The 20,169-nt window shown below is 47.6% G+C and overlaps 1 protein-coding gene across 1 annotated transcript in view; it reads right to left on the bottom strand.

Annotated features, from left to right (window-relative positions):
- Positions 1-7,065: 7,065 nt before the first annotated feature.
- The window catches only part of PSMA2 (proteasome 20S subunit alpha 2), a 33,217-nt gene continuing 20,113 nt past the window's right edge, over positions 7,066-20,169 (bottom strand). Inside the window, exons 7-8 of the mRNA XM_085878592.1 lie at positions 7,830-7,887; positions 7,066-7,539 (exon numbers count right to left, since the gene is read on the bottom strand). Coding sequence (XP_085734718.1) covers positions 7,420-7,539; positions 7,830-7,887 — 178 coding nt within the window. The 3' untranslated portion in view covers positions 7,066-7,419. The remainder of the gene's footprint in view (positions 7,540-7,829; positions 7,888-20,169) is intronic.

Here is a 20,169-nt window from a genome sequence, read left to right as displayed (position 1 = left end):
CGCGCTACGTCTGGACATGCATTAATACTGATGTGCACCATTGGGCCAAGCAATGTCTTCAATGGCAACATTCCAAGATCCAACGTCATACTGTTGCACCACATGGTAGCTTTTCGACAAGGTTCACGTGCACTTATCGGTCCCCTCCCACCTTCAAACGGGGAACATTATTTACTGCCTTGTGACCGCTTCACCCATTTGCTGGAAGCTACACCGATAGCTAACATCACCACACGGATAGCTAACATCACCAGGGCCGTTGTCCACACCTGGATCACACGTTTTGGTATTCCATCAACCATCACTATGAACCTAAATCGATTGTACCTAAATTGCCAATTGGGTCGATTGCCAATCTTCAACGTACCGAAATACCCACGTGATCCAACTACCGGGGTATTCCACCCTCGACGGAACTCGTACGGAACAAACCGCCGAGGCGAGCCTGTCCGTGCACGATTCCGAGCGGCGTAATCGCCGAGAACCGTCGGTCCAAATGTCCCCCTATTACGGCAAACCAACGGCTTTCGAACTCCCAACACACGAAATGTTCAGTCAATGAAAGAATTGACGCGACGAGCTGAAAACATTTAACAATTGGGGTATTTATTAATAATAATGGGGAACGAGGGAAGCACGTAAGAGCAGAACTATTCCGACTTTACGAAATGCGATGCAAACATTTACAGCACACAAAGCACTTAACAATTTCCTACTTATTAGACGGACCCACGGACACACGTACGCACACACACACACAACCAAGAAATGGTGGCAGAGGCTTTTAATAACGAGCTCCAGCTCGGAGGAAAGGTGAGCTGAAACCCAGAACCTATCTCAAACCTCTCCACCTCGTGTGGTCTTCAAGTTGTCCGGACCCGGGCTCCAGCGAGAGCGAGCTGGACCCAATCGCCGTGAGCCGCGATCCTTCCCGAGATCCGGCGAATCCTCCCGCACTTCTCAACACGTGCTGGTGAGACGAGGCGCCGATCCTTCCCATCGATGCGTCGCTTCCCCGAGGAACCACCTCCAAGAAGAGGCCGACGAGTCGCACCAAGCCAGGAACCAAAATGGAGAACAGAGCTCCACGAACCAAGAAGAAGAAGAGGAAGAAGAAGAAGAAGAAGAAGAAGAAGCCACCATTCGAGCTCAAGCCGAGCAACTGGCTCAACTTCCTTCCAAAACAAAGCAGCTCGAAGCAAAAAGCTCTCCAGAGCCAAGCAGAAGCCGAAGCTCACTGAACCACCAAAGCAAAAAGCCTCCAATAAGCCTCCTCCCGAGCCAGGCCTCAGCCGAAGCTCACTGAGCCAGCCGAAGCAAAAAGCTTCCGAAGGCCTCAACCCTAACCCAAGCCAAACAGGACCCGAAGGTTTGCTGAACGACTACCCTCAACTCCATTCTCCAACTCAGCACACAAACAAAGAAAGGATCTCTTCCTCATCCTCTTCCGCCCTTCTCCCGCTCCCGACGTGACTCATGACTCATGCCCTCGTGCTCCATCCCCCGCTCAACCACGGGTGGGAGGGAGTTGTTGACATCATGAATCACGGGACGGCAGGGTTCTTCTTCCTCTTCGCAGAAGAGGGTGAGGGATGTCTCCATTGTTCGTTCCCTAATTATTAAATTTATCCGCAGCGCATCTAATCGATTTCTGAACATTTAAACAATGGAAGGTGAGCTATCTAAGGAACAAGCACTTATCAACATAGCTGACTAAAGGAACCTGTATGTTGTATGCAATCAAATTCGGAATATATACATATATATATATATATATATATATATATATATATATATATATATATATATATATATATATATATATATATATATATTGCGTTGCTTATTGACTCAGAAACAACATTAATTTTTAAATGTATAAATGCATGTTTACAAATGTTCTAACTGACGACCATCACGTTCCAAACACAGCCGATAAAGCGGACCAATGGATTCAACAGCGTTACGAATCATTTCATTTGGAACTGCAAGACATTGTCTTTCAATTTCCTCTTTCAGCTCATCGACTGTTGCTGGTTTTGAGCCGTAAACCTTATCTTTGAGATATCCCCATAAAAAGAAGTCCATTGGAGTGAGGTCTGGGGAACGCGCACGGAATTCAACACTACAATAAATGCATACAAAGGGCAATTTTCAAATGCATGTCTGATTCTTTCTAAATTATACTGTCTTTATTTTATGAATCAGTCGTTGAGCTAATGTGTGCATTACTTTGGTGTCATTGGATTCTAAACAAAACTTACACAATATTATCAGTGCCTGAATAACTTCAGCAATATGTGATGTATCGGTCATTTGAAGGGATCAACTTTGAAGCTTTCAAGTGGAAATTAACAGTTATCTTGACTAATGGCCTGGCCACACTGACATTGCATTAAGTTGCGCTGCGTTTTTTGTAAGGTGTTCTGTACTGTGTGCGATACATAGATTTAACGCACTGGTGTTGTTTAGCTTTATTGATGGGGTTGGTAGGACATGAAGGATTGCTATAAAATGAATGAGATTTGGTACAGTTATAGTACATGAAAGGAGCTTTCATTTGATACCAAGCACGTATATTTTGAAGGTCGGCCACATGTGATTTTTTTGACCTGAAAAATCATGAAATTTCATATTTTTTTCCCTTTTAGAAATGGCCTAATATAAAAAAAAATTAATGCAGTAGACACCTGGTAATTCATATTTTGGTAGACATTTTAGTATATTTTTCACACAAAAAATTACATGAATGACAATAAATGAAAGGTACTTTAACATGGGTCAAAGTTGCCCGTTTCAGTTGTGCTATTTTGATTTTTTACCATTTTTGAGGGTGGCTGCAGGCCTCATTTGTTCTGCAATGTATCCGGCTTTATTTTTTCTTTAAAATACCATAAAAGTTGCATTAGGAAAATTTTTTTCATTGCTTTATCTCAAACAGATGCTAAGAAATGGGTTGCTGAAATTGAAGGATAATTAGGGGGTCGTTTTTCTTCAACCAACCTTGACACGCTCTTGGGGTCATATCTCAAAAACTCCTTGGAATACAGAACTAATATTTGACATTTTTTCTGTTCAATGTTTGTCCAACCCACACAAAAAAAATCATGAAAATCTGAGATGGTCGACCGAGAACTTTTCTGAAAATGTTGATTTGACACGGATGACCCCCTTGCTAATTTTCCAACACGCAGCACGCTAAGCCAATGGAGGAAAGGACACGAACGAGCTGATACATTTCACAAAGGGGGATGTTTATTTAACAATAGGCAGGGAGGGGAACACAGAAGAGCAGAGTTTCCGAATATTAACAAGCACGTATGTACAGCAAGGCACTTAACCATTCATTACTTACTATACTGGCACCACAAACACACACACGCACACACCCAAAAGAATCGGACCAAAGTGGTCTTTATTGAGGCCTCCAGCTCGGATGGAAAGGACGAGCCGAAGGCCAGATTCTGCCTCAGACCTGCCCACTTCGTGTGGTCTTCGCATTGAGTCGACCCAGGCCCCAGTGAGAGGCGAGCCGAACCCAAACTCTGAAATCAGCCTCCTCAGCTCTGCTCGGCGCTTGTCCTGGCAGTCAAAACTTCGCCTCCGTATCCCTCCGAGAGACGGCGCGCACCCTCGCGGCTCCGGTGGTGGATCGTGTCTCTGAAGTCCAAGCTCTTGATCATCGGGAGGAGGAGGAGGAGGAGGAGGAGGAGGAGGAGGAAGAAGACGCTCTCTGAGAGGATTCTCAGTTTCGTTTTATCCTCTCCGGCGCGCTCACTCAGGCGTGATTCATTCTCGGGCGCGGCTCATTCTCAGGCGGGCTCACTCAGGCGTGGATCATTCTTGGGCGGGGCTCGCTCAGGCGATTCATTCTCGGACGCGGCTTGACCTTTTTCCTACTTGGCGCCCCGCCAAGCAAATCGGGGGGTGGGTCATGACCTTTCCCCTACTGAGCGTGCGGAGAATGCCGGGAGCAGAGGGTTTTCATCGTCGTTTTATTTGGAGCTGGACTGGTCCACAGCTGTTGTTGTTGTTGTTGTTGTTCATGTTGGTGGAAAAATGTAAAAGAAAAACCCTAACTGTCAAAATAACTCCACAGCGCATGAACATTTAATTACCCATTAGACAAGGGACAGGAAGCTATCGACATTCACTTATCGATATAACTGAGCTATAGGACCTGAATGTTGTGCGCTCATGGCCTCCATATATATATATATATATATATATATATATATATATATATATATATATATATATATATATATATATATATATATATATATATATATATATATATATATATATATATATATATATATATATATATATATATACATACATACACACACACACACACACACACACACACACACACACACACACACACACACACACGAGGTATTCAAAAAAAAATCACTCCGGAGATTCTGAAGTCTTGTGGCAAAAAGTTTGGTGGTCTGACGAAACCAAGATGGAACTTTTTGGCTGAAATGGTGAACGTTATATTTGGCACAAACTCGACACAGCACATCACCCAAATGGCTCAATCATCCTAGCAAGGTGTTACTCATTTTGCCAACCTCAGAAAGATGACAGGTGGGGTTGACTCAGCCTAGTATTAATTCAATGGCATATGGGATTTTAACTCGGGACCTTAGGATCAGGACTCACACGATCCATCCATCCATTGGGACAATACTCTGTGCAGTGTTGGTGCTGCCTCAGCAGTCTCCTTGGCAATTGGACACAATCCTGGACGGGTCGCCACTCCGACACAGGATAACAATCAGCAAGCTGGCACTCATTTTTCCGACCTCGGAAGGATGACAGGCAGAGTCAACCCCACCTGGTATCAATTCAACAGCCGAGTGGGATTTGAACTCAAGATTCTAGGATCCCAAGCCCACCACCCTAACCTTTAAGCCAACACCAGGCTTAAGGGAAAAAGGATGGAGCAAAAAAACATCCTCGAGGAAAACCTGCTGCCCGCTACAAAAAAAGCTGAAATTTGGACGGAAGTTCACCTTTCAGCATATAAAACAACCCGAGGCACACAGCCAAAGCTACACTGGAGTGGCAAAAGAACAAAGGGATAAATGTCCTCGAGTGGCCCAGTCAGAGCCCCGACCTAAATCCAATGGAAAATATTTGGCATGACTTGAAGATTGCTGTCCATCATCGCTCCTCATGCAACTTGACTGAGCTCGAACAGTTTTGTACAGAAGAATGGGCAAATATTGCCCAATCAAGGAGTGCAAAGTTGGTAGAGATCTATCCCAACAGACTCAGCTGTAATTGCTGTCAAAGGTGCTTCCACCAAGTATTAATTCAGAGGGGTGGACACTTATCCAACCAAGATATTCTAGTTTTGTATATTTAAGTAATTGTCTGAAATTTATGGAATTTGTTTTTCACTTGGAAGTTATGGGTGACAATGTGTAAATAAAGGTGGCAAAAGTTTAATTTAATGCAATTTAATTTTAGGCTGTAAGGCAACAAAAGGTGAAAATTTTGAAAGGGGGTGTAGACTTTCTGTTGGCACTGTATTTGAATACCTGGAAGACTTATTTGACATTTATTGACCTATTTGTTGAATAATTTCTTATTTGTGTGCTTGTGGTTGATTTTGAAATGTTATACATTGGTATGCATTTGCTTTTTCATTCAATGTAAATCGATTTTCTCATTTTAAATGTAAACACGACTGTTTTATCTAAGGACAATGATCTTGTCCGTTTTTTTAATGTTAATAAAACCAAAATAATAATAATTGTTGTTGTTATTAATATCTTTGCCTCGCAGACAGCATCGGCGAATGGGCACGTGCCGTGGGTGGTCCGACACATCCTGTGGTTCTTAATAAAAGCCCACACACTGCACGAACTCATTCAACTTTTCTTCATGGCGCTGAGTGCTCTTGCTTCTGGGTCCCTGCTGCGGCTTGGAACCTGCCCACTGTTGCAGTGCTTCATGGTTCATTTGTGAAATGGTTGGACCGACATCAACATACAAGGCACTGTACGAACAGCCCTGGACCGATCCGCTGCACACTCAGTTAATGACTACACTACACGTGCAATGCTTGTGCATGGAACAAGTTTTCTCTTCACCGTCTGTTACTCATTTTCTCTCTTTTTATGTGTGTCTGTCTGTCTGTCTCTGTCTCTGTCTCTGTCTCTCTCGTGCCCCCGAGTGAATGTGGTAAGTTACTTGTTTAAATACATCATTCCTGAGGACATGCGAGGTCACTTGTTTTATCGTCAATTGTTAGTGACTGCTTTGCAAGCCATTCGCCTTGCCGCTTAGCAAGAGTAGTAAACAATTAAGAGGTGCTTCATTATGTTAGCAAAAATGGCCGCCGAAGTTGGATTCAAAGCTATATGTGTTTGTCTGTCTGTGGAAAAAGCTTTGTGACCACAGTTATCATCTCGACTCCACCCCCATCCATTTCCTTGTAATAAACCCCTTTCTTGTTCATGCAAACTTGTGTGCAGTCATCAGGAGGGGCTCCGTAGTGCATAGTCAATTGGCAAATTAACCCGTTAGACGTGCAGATTGGGTACACACTGAAACGCTTGGAAAGCTGAATCGTTCAGTGGCCTTGCTCGACCAATCTTGCAAAGCAGATTCACTGTGGTTGTTTATTTTTAAATGCCGATTTGCACCCAAATTAAACTGGTGGACGCGGGGACCTTTTTGATGGCGCGACAGTAACTCTATAGACCTCTCAACCCAGCAATTATCATGTGAGCAGGAAGGTCTGCACCCAATTTCAGCTTGTTATTTGTAATGGATCTTAGTTCATTGCAATCTTTTTCTTTTTTTCCCCCCTTCAAAAGTTGGTTGGTGATTGCATATGAAGCCTTCATTAGTTATAACCATAACCTACTTAAAGGTACATCCCCATTTTAATTTGTTTGTTCTTTCATCCTTGAACATACCCATGTACAATTTAATCAGCAATACGAACCATGTTGAAGATGGAACAATTTCAATGTTCTGAATGACATCATGCTCCATCACAATATAAATAACTAAATAAAAACAAGCATGAGGATCGTGCATGTACCTGTTTTTTTAATTATTTCAGTAGATGCAACTACACGTTTGTAATTTGCTTGTATGTATTGCCCAAAACTGATAAAAACCACAAACAAAGCTCATGCTGATCAAAATTATGAACCCCTCAATACTATACAAAAACTGTGTGGAGCACACGAGCCTGTATCAAATCTGCAACAAAATATAGCACAACCGATTCAACCAAGTCTCCAAAATGCATTTGGGAAGTGATGGTGGAAAAAAGCCTTCTTGCTCATTACCCTCAGCCACAGACGTACAAATTTTTGTGGCAAAATCAAAATTAAATGGCTGAGAAGAGAGAACTTTCTTTCATAAAAGGGTCCCCTTGCAGCATTAATTACCAATAGCAGCCAGGTAATCCTTGACCTCGGCAGATGATAGCCTCCTGAAGCCACTCTCATTGCAGACGCCAATCTCTATATTATCCTCTGTCATTTGACCCTCAAAACTCTCCTGTAAAGAAAATATCAGGTTATTATTTAACACAAGACATAATTATTGAAGACTATTCAGAGAAAATTGTGCAGGTAGTATATGTATGTGTATGTATATATATATATATATATATATATATATATATATATATATATATATATATATATATATATATATATATATATATATATATATATATATATATATATATATATATATATATCAAAAAGATAGTTTTCTCCTTTTGTATTTGTTGACTATTTTTACAATACTAAACATTTGACAATCAACTCAGCACGAGACTGTACCTTGAGTGTCAGGATGGCTGTATGCACAGCATCCTCCAGCTCCAAATCATTGTTGTACCTGATGAAGAGCAAACCAAATATTTGTTTCCCTTCCACTTTTGATAGATCAGGATTATGAGATCATACAATTTCAAATAACTAGAACTGCTGGCAGTGATGACCGGTACTAAGACGTCCAGCTTTGATACAACATGGGATTGACGAGTTACGGATCGAGTAACACAAAGTGTTCAATCTATATATTACATATGCAGTTAGTCCTTTTCCTGGTGACATCGTCGGTATCAATTGAATTGGCATTTAACTTACCTGAACACGAAGTAATAAATGTGCGGCAAATGTCACCATGGGTCCACAAGGGAAACCCGAACTCCCCCGAGTAATATGAAGCCCCCACACGTCTCTCTACTATGTGGGATTGACGAGTTATGGACCGAGTAACACGCAACATTCAATCTATTTATTACACAAGCGGTTAGCCCTTTTTTTCTGAATACATAGTCGGTATCAATTGAATTGGTGTTAAAATATCCTGAACACAAAGTAATAAATGTTGACACCATGGGTGCAGAGGGTAAAGCGAGATTCCCATGGGACTAATGAGGCCCCACATGTTTCTTTTCGACACAGGATTCACAAGTTATGGACCGAGGAACAGGCCACATTCCATCTCTTTATGATGTACACAGTTGACCATTGTTCCTGGGGCCATCATTGGTATCAATTGAATTGCTACCCCTGTACCCTCAAGCACGTGCAGGTGCGTCCAGGTGAGCCTTATGCAAAAAAAAAAAAATTCTAAACATTCTCAGATTCAAACTAGAGGGGGAGCGCTCGGTAGATTGCAAAACCTCCGCCGCCAATACTGCTGGGTCACTCAAGTGAACCTTATATCTTATTCATTAAATATGACGTCAACAGTGCTGACAGTTATAGTTCTTTTCTCCAACATTTTTTTTTTGGGGGGGGGGGTTGGAAATCACTTAAAACATGTAGAAATGCAAAAAAAAAAATTCAAATATTTTTTCAAATTGGCCGCCATAGCGGCGATATTGGATTTTGGACCAAGTCCAAAATCTAATGGCATGATCCTTGAACCATACCTAATCCCCCCACCAAGTTTCGTCGAAATCCGTCAAGGAGTTTTTCCGTAATACTGTTCACAAACAAACAAACAGAAAGGGGTGAAAACAGTAACCTCCGATCTTCGATGGCGGAGGTTAATAATTAAATAATTCTGGCTGCCAGACCTTGTGGCCGAATGAGTTGAAAGTTAAAACATACATCCCCCATGTCTACTCGATCATAACTGTAAAATTTTACATTGACTGATGAAGCGCTTTCATAGAAAACAATATTTAATATTTTACTTCAATCCAATATGGCTGGAAAAAAACCATGTAACATTTATTACCCCAACTAAATATTTTAAATTCTTCCGTGAGTTGTGTAGATGACATTCAAAAAATTTCAACCTTTTCAGATGCAGCGTTCTAAGTGTCGAATTTACACCGGGATTCTTCATCGATGAAGTGACAAAAAAAAATCACCACACTTCTTCCCCATGGAAAGTTCTTGTCATGTGCCTGACAAGTTTCAATTTTGCGGTTTTGGAGAGACAAAGGTCCAAATTTTTTCGGTTTTTCAAAGATGGTGCCCATTCCATGTTCCCTATGATGTCATAATTATCAATTAAATATTCTACGGTAAAAAAGATACATACTAAGGTGAACATTTTGTGTCAATCAGACTAGCAGTTTCTGAGAAACTGAATTTTAAAGCGAAAAAAACCCGAAAATTGCTGGCGGATTACGAAAAACAATAAACAGAAGAAAAACAATAGGTTACCCAGCCTTGTAAGCTTGGAACCCCAACAGGATTGAGTATTTGACCAGGCACAGCCTCTCAAGAATACATGGATCTATATGAACCCCTCAATACTACATACATTTATGAACCCATCAATGCTCACCACAGTATATATATATGTATATATATATATATATATATATATATATATATATATATATATATATATATATATATATATATATATATATATATATATATATATATATATATATATTGTTGTGGTTACCAAATTCGCAAACCACCATTAAGGTCCGTTAGGTGAGGTATCTCGGTAAGTACATGTGTAGTTAGGCCCAAACCCGTTGTCTAGTGGGAATACATGTCATTTATGCGTGCTGCGACTCTTCAGGATAGCCGTTTTTCTTTTACTATCTTTATTTTGGACCAACCGCCATGATTACCACCACAACCACAACATTAACCACCAACCACAACGCCGCTTCACCACAACCGCCACGACCTTCCCGTCACACCTCACAACCGTAGCATCGCCACCGTTCTTGCCCCGCTGTGGGTACCGGTGTTGGACTCGTGCAGGGCGCGCGTCGAACAGCGTGTACAAAATCACGGATTTTGTGCTTCAAAAACGGATCAAAAACGACACACGCCCACTTTTTGCCGTCCAATCGGTGAGCGAGGGGCGAATTGGCCCCGCCCCCAGGGCGATCGATATATGCAAATTTATGGATCAAAAAGCCTTCACGCCCACTTTTGCTCGGGCCAATGGGGAGCGAGGTGAAAGGTCGAAGGGAGGGGGTCAAAGCTGAGAGGGCGAAGCTACGGGGCGGATAAAAGGACCGTGTTCGTCAGTCCAGGAGAGTCCAGAGGCGGAGAGTCGGAGAGTCCAGAGGCGGAGAGTAGGAAAGTCCAGAGGCGGAGAGTAGGAGAGTCGAGAGGCGGAGAGTAGGAGAGTAGGAGAGTAGGAGAGTCGGAAACAGAGAGTCAAGACTTCGCGGGCGGTGGAGCTGCTCGTCGTGTGCGTTGGAGTCGGAACGGAGGGGACGGAGCTGTGGAAAGGCGGCGACACCAGACGAGGGGGTGCTCGCGTCGGGAGCTGCACCCCAGGGAGGCCGACAGCGCGACCTGGCCGAGGTGGAGACGCTCGTCGCGGGACAATAAGAATCCTCTATACCCCGAGCATCAGCAACCCCCTCCTGTTTCCCCCCGCGCTGAGATAGTGCGACCAAGGGGGCCCCTTTCCCACCCCCTACCAGACACTGTCCGCGAGGCCCGCGGAGTTGAGGCGACATCGCCGCTCCTCGTCTCATCACCAGACGGGTAGGCCGACCCGGTCTCGGCCTCAGGCCCGCCTCATCCTTGAGGGTATTCTTTTCCTTGGTTTTGGGTATGTGTTGTCGGCGCCGTCTGTGAAGTAAAATTGTATAAGTGTTGCCGTGTGCTCGGTAGTCGGTATTAGCTCTGCATTGTGTCTTCGCTTTTACATTTGCTTTTTGTGTAAATTGAATTGTGTTTTTCTTTTCTGTGTGCTTTTGGTGGAATTGAATATGTGTGCTTTCCGTTCGTCGCGAATAAATGTGCTTTGTGTTGAACTGTTTCCCGCTTCGCTTCGTCATTTCTCCCATTGAACCCTCATCTTGCTTCACGTAAAGGGTTGGTAGTGGGCTGAGTACGCCCGATAATTAATCGAACCGTCGAGGTCGACGATAACACCGCTCGGTTATTCTGATAGTACGGAACGGGTCGCTTAAGTGGCCCGTGTCCGAAGTCGACCTGCGGCGAGGTGCGATCGCCCGGTCTACCCTCCGCGTGGGTACTTAGGTAGGTCGAATTTGGCGAGCAACCCTATCCCACGCGGGGGCTGATTGGCTCGATCGCGGTGAGACCGAAAGGTCCACCCGTGACTGGTTCCCGGCGTTAGTCCGAGAGGGTCACGACTGGATTGTCCGTCCGGTGGGCGACGTGCCGCGATTCGAGTTACGTGGCCGTCAGCACGCCGGCGGGCGCGAATCAGTAACAATATATATATATATATATATATATGTATACATATATATACATATATATATATATATATATATATATATATACATATACATACACATACATTGTTACGGATTCCAGAATCGGATCCGACAAATGTATACAAACATTGAAGTCTGGTGGGATTCTAACTTTGATGCATTGAGAAGGGTATAGAATAGACCTCGGTATAGAATAAACCTCTTTCGCTTTACGACAGACACATTCATGTACGTGAGATAGCCATTAGCCTAACGGAGGTTCGCCTCCCCCCCCCCTTTCCATCAGGACACATTGGCTTGGAGGTGGCCGACTTATTTACACCTTGGACTTGCAGGAGATTTGATTACGCCTACCACGGGCTTTTCCTGAGCAGTTGTTCTGACGGTCAAATATGGCTGTGGATCATTTACCTCACCCTCCTATCTTTCATCGACGTTCAACATCCACCTTTCACTGACATTGGCTTCCACCTTTTTCCATCGATGTTTGACGCCCCGTTTGGCAGCTCTATAGATGTTGGCTGGCTCTTGTTCGTGTTGGGCTGAACGCGGAAGGAATGATCGCGAGGTTGACGGTTGGTCACGTGCAACGATGCGCCAATAGACAAGGTGGATTTCGCTGAAGTCTGATTGAGGCTTTGTCCAGATTGATCGCCTATAAAAAGGACGGGAGGACCGTTTTTGTCACGGCTGGTGAGCTGGCGACAGCCTTACAGCTCTGACTGCTGCTAACAGTCTGTGACAGCTGGTTACAACTCCTCACAGCTCTTTACAGCTGTCCGTTGGTTGCGGCTCCTAGTGGGTGACAGTTGGACTGTTCCTGCTGATTCTGCTCGTACCTGATTATTGGCGTCTCTGGTTCCTGGGGGTGGCAACGTGACGTCGATTGGTGTTAGAGTCCGTTTGCGAGTGGGTGAGCAAGAGCAGAGGAGCAGGTTTTTAGGACACGTGGGCTGATGTCATCCGGACCGGTTGCAGAATCTGAGGTCGAGGTTTGACAGCAAACTCTCCACTTTATCAGAAGAAAAGGACACAGAGTCCACGGACAGTTGGGTACGACTGGGTAAGGTGGGTACAGAAAGTGATGGGTTTCAAACACAAGATTAAGATGCAACCACCAAGTTTAGGCATTCAGTCTTTTCACGTGCGGTATCAGCATTGCGGCCATTTTAGGTAAGGAAGGGGATGGAGGGGGAACATACGAGATCTGTCTAAAAAGTAATGGGACTGAGCCTGCTGTGTGCTCCACTCACACAACTTGAATGAACCGGTTGAATCACAGTCTTCGCAACATTGTGACGGCTGTGGAAATTTGCAGACCACCATAAAGGACCTGAGATCAGTTATGACGATAAGTAATTGTGTAGTTAGATTTCCCCACCGTTGTTTAGAGGGGATTTCCGTGTTCACAGGGCTGCGATCCTTTGAGATAACAGTTTTTCTTTTCTATATCATTATTTTGGACCAATCATCCCCCAACAACCAAATCGCCACCACCAACGCCCCCAAACAACTACACCGAACCAACACCACCTTCGCTTCTTTACCTCCAGAACTCCACCCCGCAAACATCGCTTCACCGCCATTCTCAAACCACGCCCGCCAGCAATCAAATCGCCACCACCAACACCCTTCCCAAACCACCGCAGCAAACTCCCACCACCTCCGCCTTTCTACCACACGTCGTGCCATGGGTTGTGAATGGGTTCCTTTCGCCTCGAAAAGCGGATCAGTAATGATTCACGCCCCCTTTTCATCCATCCAATGGCTGAGCATCAAGGTGGTGTAGCCCCGCCTCCGAACCCGCTGTGATCCACGAATTTGCATATACGCTCCTCCCTAGGCCTATATAAGCGCGAGCATGGCACAGCTCGCGGCAGTCAAGTGCGAGCAGTGGAGTGGCAGCAGTCAAGTGTGTCGGTCGCGGCAGTCATGTCTGGAGTCGGTGGAGTGGCAGTCTGGAGATGCGGTTGATGGGGCAGTCAAGTTGAGTGCAGTGTCGGCGGGGCAGTCAAGTTGGGAGACAGAACTCGAAGCGGACAGGAAAGGCAGACGAGGATCGCCGGAGCGAGTTAACCGACCACGCCAGGGGCAAGAAGCCAGGCGCAGCTACGCTACAATCGTGGCTTGCTCGCCATCGCGCCATGAGGGCGTGGGTAAGACCCTTCGGTCTCGTGGACCTGGCCGCTCATCCAGGTTCCACGCACATTTGGTCCACGAACCTGCCTTTGAGGGTGGCTTTTTCCTTTGCTTTTGTGTAAATGCATGTGGTGGCGCTGTCTTAAAAGTAGAATTGTCTAAGTGTGCGTGCGAATAAAGACTTTATTCGGTTGTAATTCTCGCTTTCATTGCTTTCACTGTGTACGTGCCTGAATTACTGTATGGCTGTAAATACGTGACTTGTCTGAGTGTGCAATAAATGTGCTTGTTGAACTGTTCCCCGTTTTGTTGCGTCCTTTCCCTGGTTTGAAAGTTCCATCTTGCATGACGGAAGGTATTGGTAGGAGGGGTGTTAGCACGTCCGTCGGGGCCCGCGGTAACACCGCTAAGTTATCACTGAAGCACAGAACGGACCGCTTAAGCGGTTCGTGTCCTAGGCCGGCCAGCGGCGAGGTACGACCGCCCGGTTAACTACCCGCGCGGGTACTTAGGTAGGTCGTGTTTGGCAAACAACCCTATCCTGCACGGGTGGCTGATTGGCACAATTGTGGTGGGGTCGAAAGACCCACCCGTGACTAGCTCCTGGCGGTAGTTCCAAGGAGGGTCACGACTGAATTGTCCATTCCGGTGGGCGACGCGGTCGCGATTTGAGTTACGTGGCCGATCGCACAAGGGTGGACCGAAATTCGTAACACTGGTGTACAGGAGTGTGGGATTCAAATCCACCTCGGTCGCCAACTAAATTTACGGGCATCGGACCTAGGTTGTCCGATGCAACCCCCCCCCCTGTTCCCCCCAAATTACGAGCAAAGCGAAATTTATTTCTTCCGAGAAATAAGATGGAGTTTCAAGGCGAGCGGGTGCCGGGGGTAGAAATGAATATGTGTAGTAATGTAGAATCCATGGTCCAGGACGGAAACCCGAAGCAGGAAATGTTTGTTGTGCAGGAACAATTTCCCCCCCAACCGAACCCAGAGCCCGAAATGGGCGCGGCAGCGGCAGAGGCTGCGGCGTATGACACCTCCCTCCCCACCTCCGTCAAGTTCCCTCCCCGGCCCCCAGCGAAACCACGACTGACCGAGGCGATTCGGCTTCGTCGGGGTCGGCTGAAATCAACAGAGTGGGGAAACTGTTTTTGCGGGTGATGCAACAAATGGGAGACAAAATAAAAGGCATGAACGAAAAGATGGATGGAAATACGCAACAAATGAGCGAAATAAAAACAAATGCGTGCAGGATGAATAACAACATGGAGGCAAATACGCAAATACTGCGGGGTGAGATGTAGCGCGTGGGGCAATGCCTGCAGGCGGGCACAATGGCGGCGTCACGTGCTGGAGCGAACGAGCTGAGGGGGAGTGTGGACTGTCGGCCCGGCGGGTGAACACAAAATAATTCGAGAGACGTGTTGGGCGAGACTCGAGCAGGTGACAAAGGAAGTGACGGTGACACAGAGGGAAAAAGTATATGGGGTGACTGCGACGTGTAAGAGACACATGGAGACGACAGAGATAATAAAGGAAATAAAAATAAGAGACGAGGAAGATGAAAACGGGAGGGGAGAGACTGCACGATAAAGATGGGGTTAAAGACGAGCACACACACACACGGAGGTAGTGGAGGATAAAGGGGGCGAGCTCGGGGAATGTCTCGAGACCCGTCCTTCGGGAACGGAGGGAGACGCTATGCTCCCTTGAAGCTGATCACGACCAGGTGGGTCCGGTCGAGCTTTGAAAGGTTGAGGGGGCGAGTGCTGTTGACTGGTGCACACGATGCTTGGGGGGTTTGAAGGCCCCGGAACCCATTGTGGTGGCGCTAATCCCCAGTGCGATTGTCCCGGTGTGTGTGTTCAGGAGTGAGGCAAAATGTGTGCTGCAAAGCGCGCATAACGTGGGTGAAAGGCTGTGTGTAAGAAGAACAGCGTGTGTGAGTAAAAAGGTGTGCGAGGTTGCGAGTGGGCCGAAGTGAGTGCCTCCCAGCACGCCGTGTGGAAGAGGCACCGTGTGTGGAAGGCCGTGTGTGAGTGGAGCCATGTGTGCGAGGGAGGTGGCATGCGTGAGTGAACGGCCGAGTATGAGAGGAACAGTGTGTGTGAGGTCGCTGTATGTAAGGGAGATGACGGTGGGCATGCGGGAGCACGCAGCGGCGTCTCCCGGTGTGAATGTAATGGAGTGGTGTGTGAGCGTCGTGACACGCAGGTGTGCGTGGGTCGAATGGAGACTACGACGGCGACAGAGGGACAAAAGCCGAGTCGCGGCCGTAGCTGCATTGGGGACCGTGCCGGGTTTACCCAGCGGCGAGCGCAAGGTTCGGGCCGTGCAGGGCACGAGACCCCCACGTGCACGCTTGCGGGAGTGAAACCCGGTCCGGAAACGCCCGCGGTGAATGTTGCCGATCCCGCGACGGACAAAAGCTGGGCTGGACAACAGATTTGGACCGGATGGGTTCTCCACGTGAGCGTGTGTGTGAAGCTCCAACGGGCAGAGCACATGTGTTCGTGTGGAGAACCCCTCGAAACGCGAGGCTTGTTTTTTAATGCGCAGGGTGACGTCATGGCTGCACGTGTGGTTGAAATCCGGCAGGAGTGGAGATCCCTGCCAGATGGTACCTTCCAAGAGGGACGAGGTACGCAAACAGCTGCCATGACGTCACGGGCAAGGTGCGCGAGCTGCGAGTTGCCGCGCTGGTGCTGCGCAAATTAGAATAAAAAAAGTTGAGAACGAAAGCAAGCCTCGCTTTTGGGTGAACAGGATTCCCAAGGCAGGGGTGAAAGACCCCCTGCCTGGGCACAGGATCATCACTAGTTAGGGGGAAGGGTTAGTGATAGTTAGACCGACTTCATGGGGCAGGGGTAAGTCCTCATGGAGTCCATGGAATGGATTAGGTAAAGGGATTGTAGTTGAGATTTAGGATGGGAAAAATGTGATATTTGAAAACAGTGACAGACTGTGGATGTGTAGTGGGGACGTAGTTCAGCTACGTAGTGTTAAATGGAACGTGCTGTAGTGTAAGGGACGACGAGGGAACACGAGATAGTTAGGGGATTTAGTGAGCAGGAAGGGCAGGATTCAGCGATGTGTGGGTTGAGAAGTGTGGAAGGAAAATGTACTTGTTGAGTGAGTGAGGCCAGCGGGTCTGAGTGAATGGAGCGAATGAGGAATGCATGGTGCGATGAGTGATTGGGGGGAGGAGTGATTCCTGCCCAAGGGACCCTGGGGTCAGAGTAAAGCGAGTTAGGGGGTTAGTCAAATTGACAAAAATGGAGGTTGTTTTGTTGTTGTTGGGAAAGTATGCTCGATACCCGCTTGGAGGGGTGCAGGAGCCCTGTTGACGGGTTGGGAGCGTGGCTGCGAACGGTGAGTATCACTGAGTGGGTACCCCGGGCACCGGGATAGTCGGCCGCGGTAGGCCAAGGGTCCAGTGGGGGCCGGGATAGCGTAGTGGGCACGGGTGCGGCCGCATGATGCAGGGGCCCGGGGTGTCATTGGCCGCGTGGGCAGTGTACTGGGCACGGGCGACCCTCGGAAAGGGGCCAGGGGGCGCCAGCCTGCCACGTGAGCATTTCAGGGGAGTCGCCAGGGAGGGCACTGCCCGGTGTTTAGGGAGCTGGTAGGCTCGGAGGGAGTGTAGTGCCCGGGGGTGCCATTGTCGGAGAATCGGCAGAGGGTAGTTCCTGCCAAGGGAGCAACGCGTCCCAGCCGTGAGACCGTGTGAGGGCATGGGAAGAAAATTGGGGGACATGGCCCGAAAATTGCGAGGACACCAACACAGGCGACGGGAATCTGGGCTGTTAGAACCAATAGATTAAGCGAGAGGCGCTTGTTGAAAGCCCGGGGTAGTTTAAGAGTTAATGGTTAGGGTAGATTAGGAAGTGTACCCCTCCGCACCATCCATCCCTTCGCTCTCGTTGTGGGCCGCTGAACCCACTTTGTGTTATCGATCGCTGAACTCCGAGGAGGCCATGCTGAGGCTTTATTGGGCCTCGACACAGGACGCTAGCTCTCCCTTATTCCCCTCTGGGAAGGGAACGTAGGGGTTGGGAGTAGGCTAGGAGACGACAGGTTAGCCGAACAAAGACGATAAAGGGGGTTAGGAGACAAAATTATAGTGGGGGAAGAAAAAAAAAGTTGGGGCGAAATTGGTTTTGACAAATTAAGGGGGTGGGTATGAACAGAGACAGGCAAAGGCGAGAGGTTGGGAGAGAGACGGTTTGGTAGGTCCGAGCCCACCTTCTGAGTGGCCAGCACCACCGCACTCCCTCCACCAACCTCCACTGAAAGGCAAAGGCTGGCCAACGTCATCGGCTGCCTGTGTTACTGCAAGGCCTGTGCCAGCCGGATTGTCTGCTGGTGTTTGCTGCAAGGCCTGTGCCGGCCGGATCGTCTGCCGGCTGTTTACTGCAAGGCCTGTGCCGGTCACTTCATCTGCCGGCTGTTTGCTACAGCGGCCTTGTCATGCCATGCCTTGCCTGCCTGCCTTTGCCTTGGCCCATGCCTGCTGCCCATGTCCACCAGCCCCCTTCTGTTTTGCATCCCCCCCCCCCTTGTTCATTGCCATGTGCGCCAGGATCCTGGCGCAAATTTCAGGGACTACCCTGTTGGCAGCTGCAACACGGGACTGCACCGACGGCCCGTGCACCGTTTAATTGTTCACTGCATTCATTTTAAGAAGGGGGAAGGCCTTGGACAGTGTGGAAGTAGCCTGGCTCCCTGCTTGTGACTTTTACTCTTTTTTTCCACAGAGTCCATAGATCCTGGGCCAAGGTTAAGTGTAAATTATAAGGTTAAGGGTAAGTTGTGTATTGTATATGAGTGTGCCCCTGGCATGTATGTCTTAGCGCCGGCACTTTATTCAAGTCGTCCATACGAGTGGGTTTGTTTAGTTAGTTACTCAGCCCGTAGGTTATTTATTTTGGGGACACGAATACACTGAATGTCGCACTCAGGGATCCGAAGGTAAAATGTATTAGGGGAGAACAACACATGATGGCACACGAAAATTCGGCGACTCGGGAGGAGTCTGTAAAAAGGGGAGGGGGTAGTGTTACGGCTGTGGAAATTCGCAGACCACCATAAAGGACCTTAGATCAGTTATGACGATAAGTAATTGTGTAGTTAGATTTCCCCACCGTTGTTTTGAGGGAATTTCCGTGTTCACAGGGCTGCGATCCTTTGAGATAGCCGTTTTTCTTTTCTCTATCATTATTTTGGACCAAACATCCCCCAACAACCAAATCGCCACCACCAACAATGCCCCCAAACAACTACACCAAACCACCACCACCTTCGCCTCTTTACCTCCACAACTCCACCCCGCAAACATCGCTTCACCGCCATTCTCAAACGACGGCCGCCAGCAACCAAATCGCCACCACCAACACCCTTCCCAAACCACTGCAGCAAACTCGCACCACCTCCGCCTTTCTACCACACGTCGGCCATGGGTTGTGAATGGGTTCCTTTCGCTCGAAAAGCGGATCAGGAATGATTCACGCCCCCTTTTCATCCATCCAATGGCTGAGCATCAGGTGATGTAGCCCCGCCTCCGAACCCGCTGTGATCCACGAATTTGCATATACGCTCCTCCCTCGGCCTAGATAAGCGCGAGCACGGCGCAGCTCGCGGCAGTCAAGTGGGAGCCGTGGAGTGGCGGGAGTCAAGTGTGTCGGTCGCGGCAGTCAAGTCTGGAGTCGGTGGAGTGGCAGTCTGGAGAATCGAGAGACGGGGCAGTCAAGTCGAGTGCAGTGTCGGCGGGGCAGTCAAGTCAAGTGCAGTGTCGGCAGGGCAGTCAAGTCGAGAGACGGAGCTCGAAGCCGACGGGAAAGGCAGACGGGGAGCGCCGGAGAGAGCTCACCAATCATGCCAGGGGCACGAAGCCAGGCGCAGCTACGCTGACATCGCGGCTTGCTCGCCATCGCGCCACGAGGGCGTGGGTAAGACCCTTCGGTCTCGTGGACCTGGCCGCTCTTCCAGGTTCCATGCACATTTGGTCCATGAACCTGTCTGCCACTCTTGCCTTTGAGGGTGGCTTTTTCCTTTGCTTTTGTGTAAATGCATGTGGTGGCGCAGTCTTATAAGTAGAATTGTCTAAGTGTGCGTGCGAATAAAGACTTTATTCGGTTGTAATTCTTGCTTTCATTGCTTTCACTGTTTACGTGCCTGAATTACTGTATGGTTGTAAATACGTGGCTTGTTTGAGTGTGCAATAAATGTGCTTGTTGAACTGTTCCCCGTCTCGTTGCGTCCTTTCCCTTGTTTGAAAGTTCCATCTTGCATCACGGAAGGAATTGGTAGAGGGGTGTAAGCACCCGCTAAATAATCCCGTCC

The sequence above is a fragment of the Eptatretus burgeri genome, chromosome 4, assembly GCF_056783735.1.
Source record: "Eptatretus burgeri isolate ZD-2024b chromosome 4, Ebu_testis_v1, whole genome shotgun sequence".
Taxonomy (NCBI): domain Eukaryota; kingdom Metazoa; phylum Chordata; class Myxini; order Myxiniformes; family Myxinidae; genus Eptatretus; species Eptatretus burgeri.
Note: the sequence above shows the minus strand (reverse complement) of the source record. Positions and strands in the feature narration are given on the sequence as shown.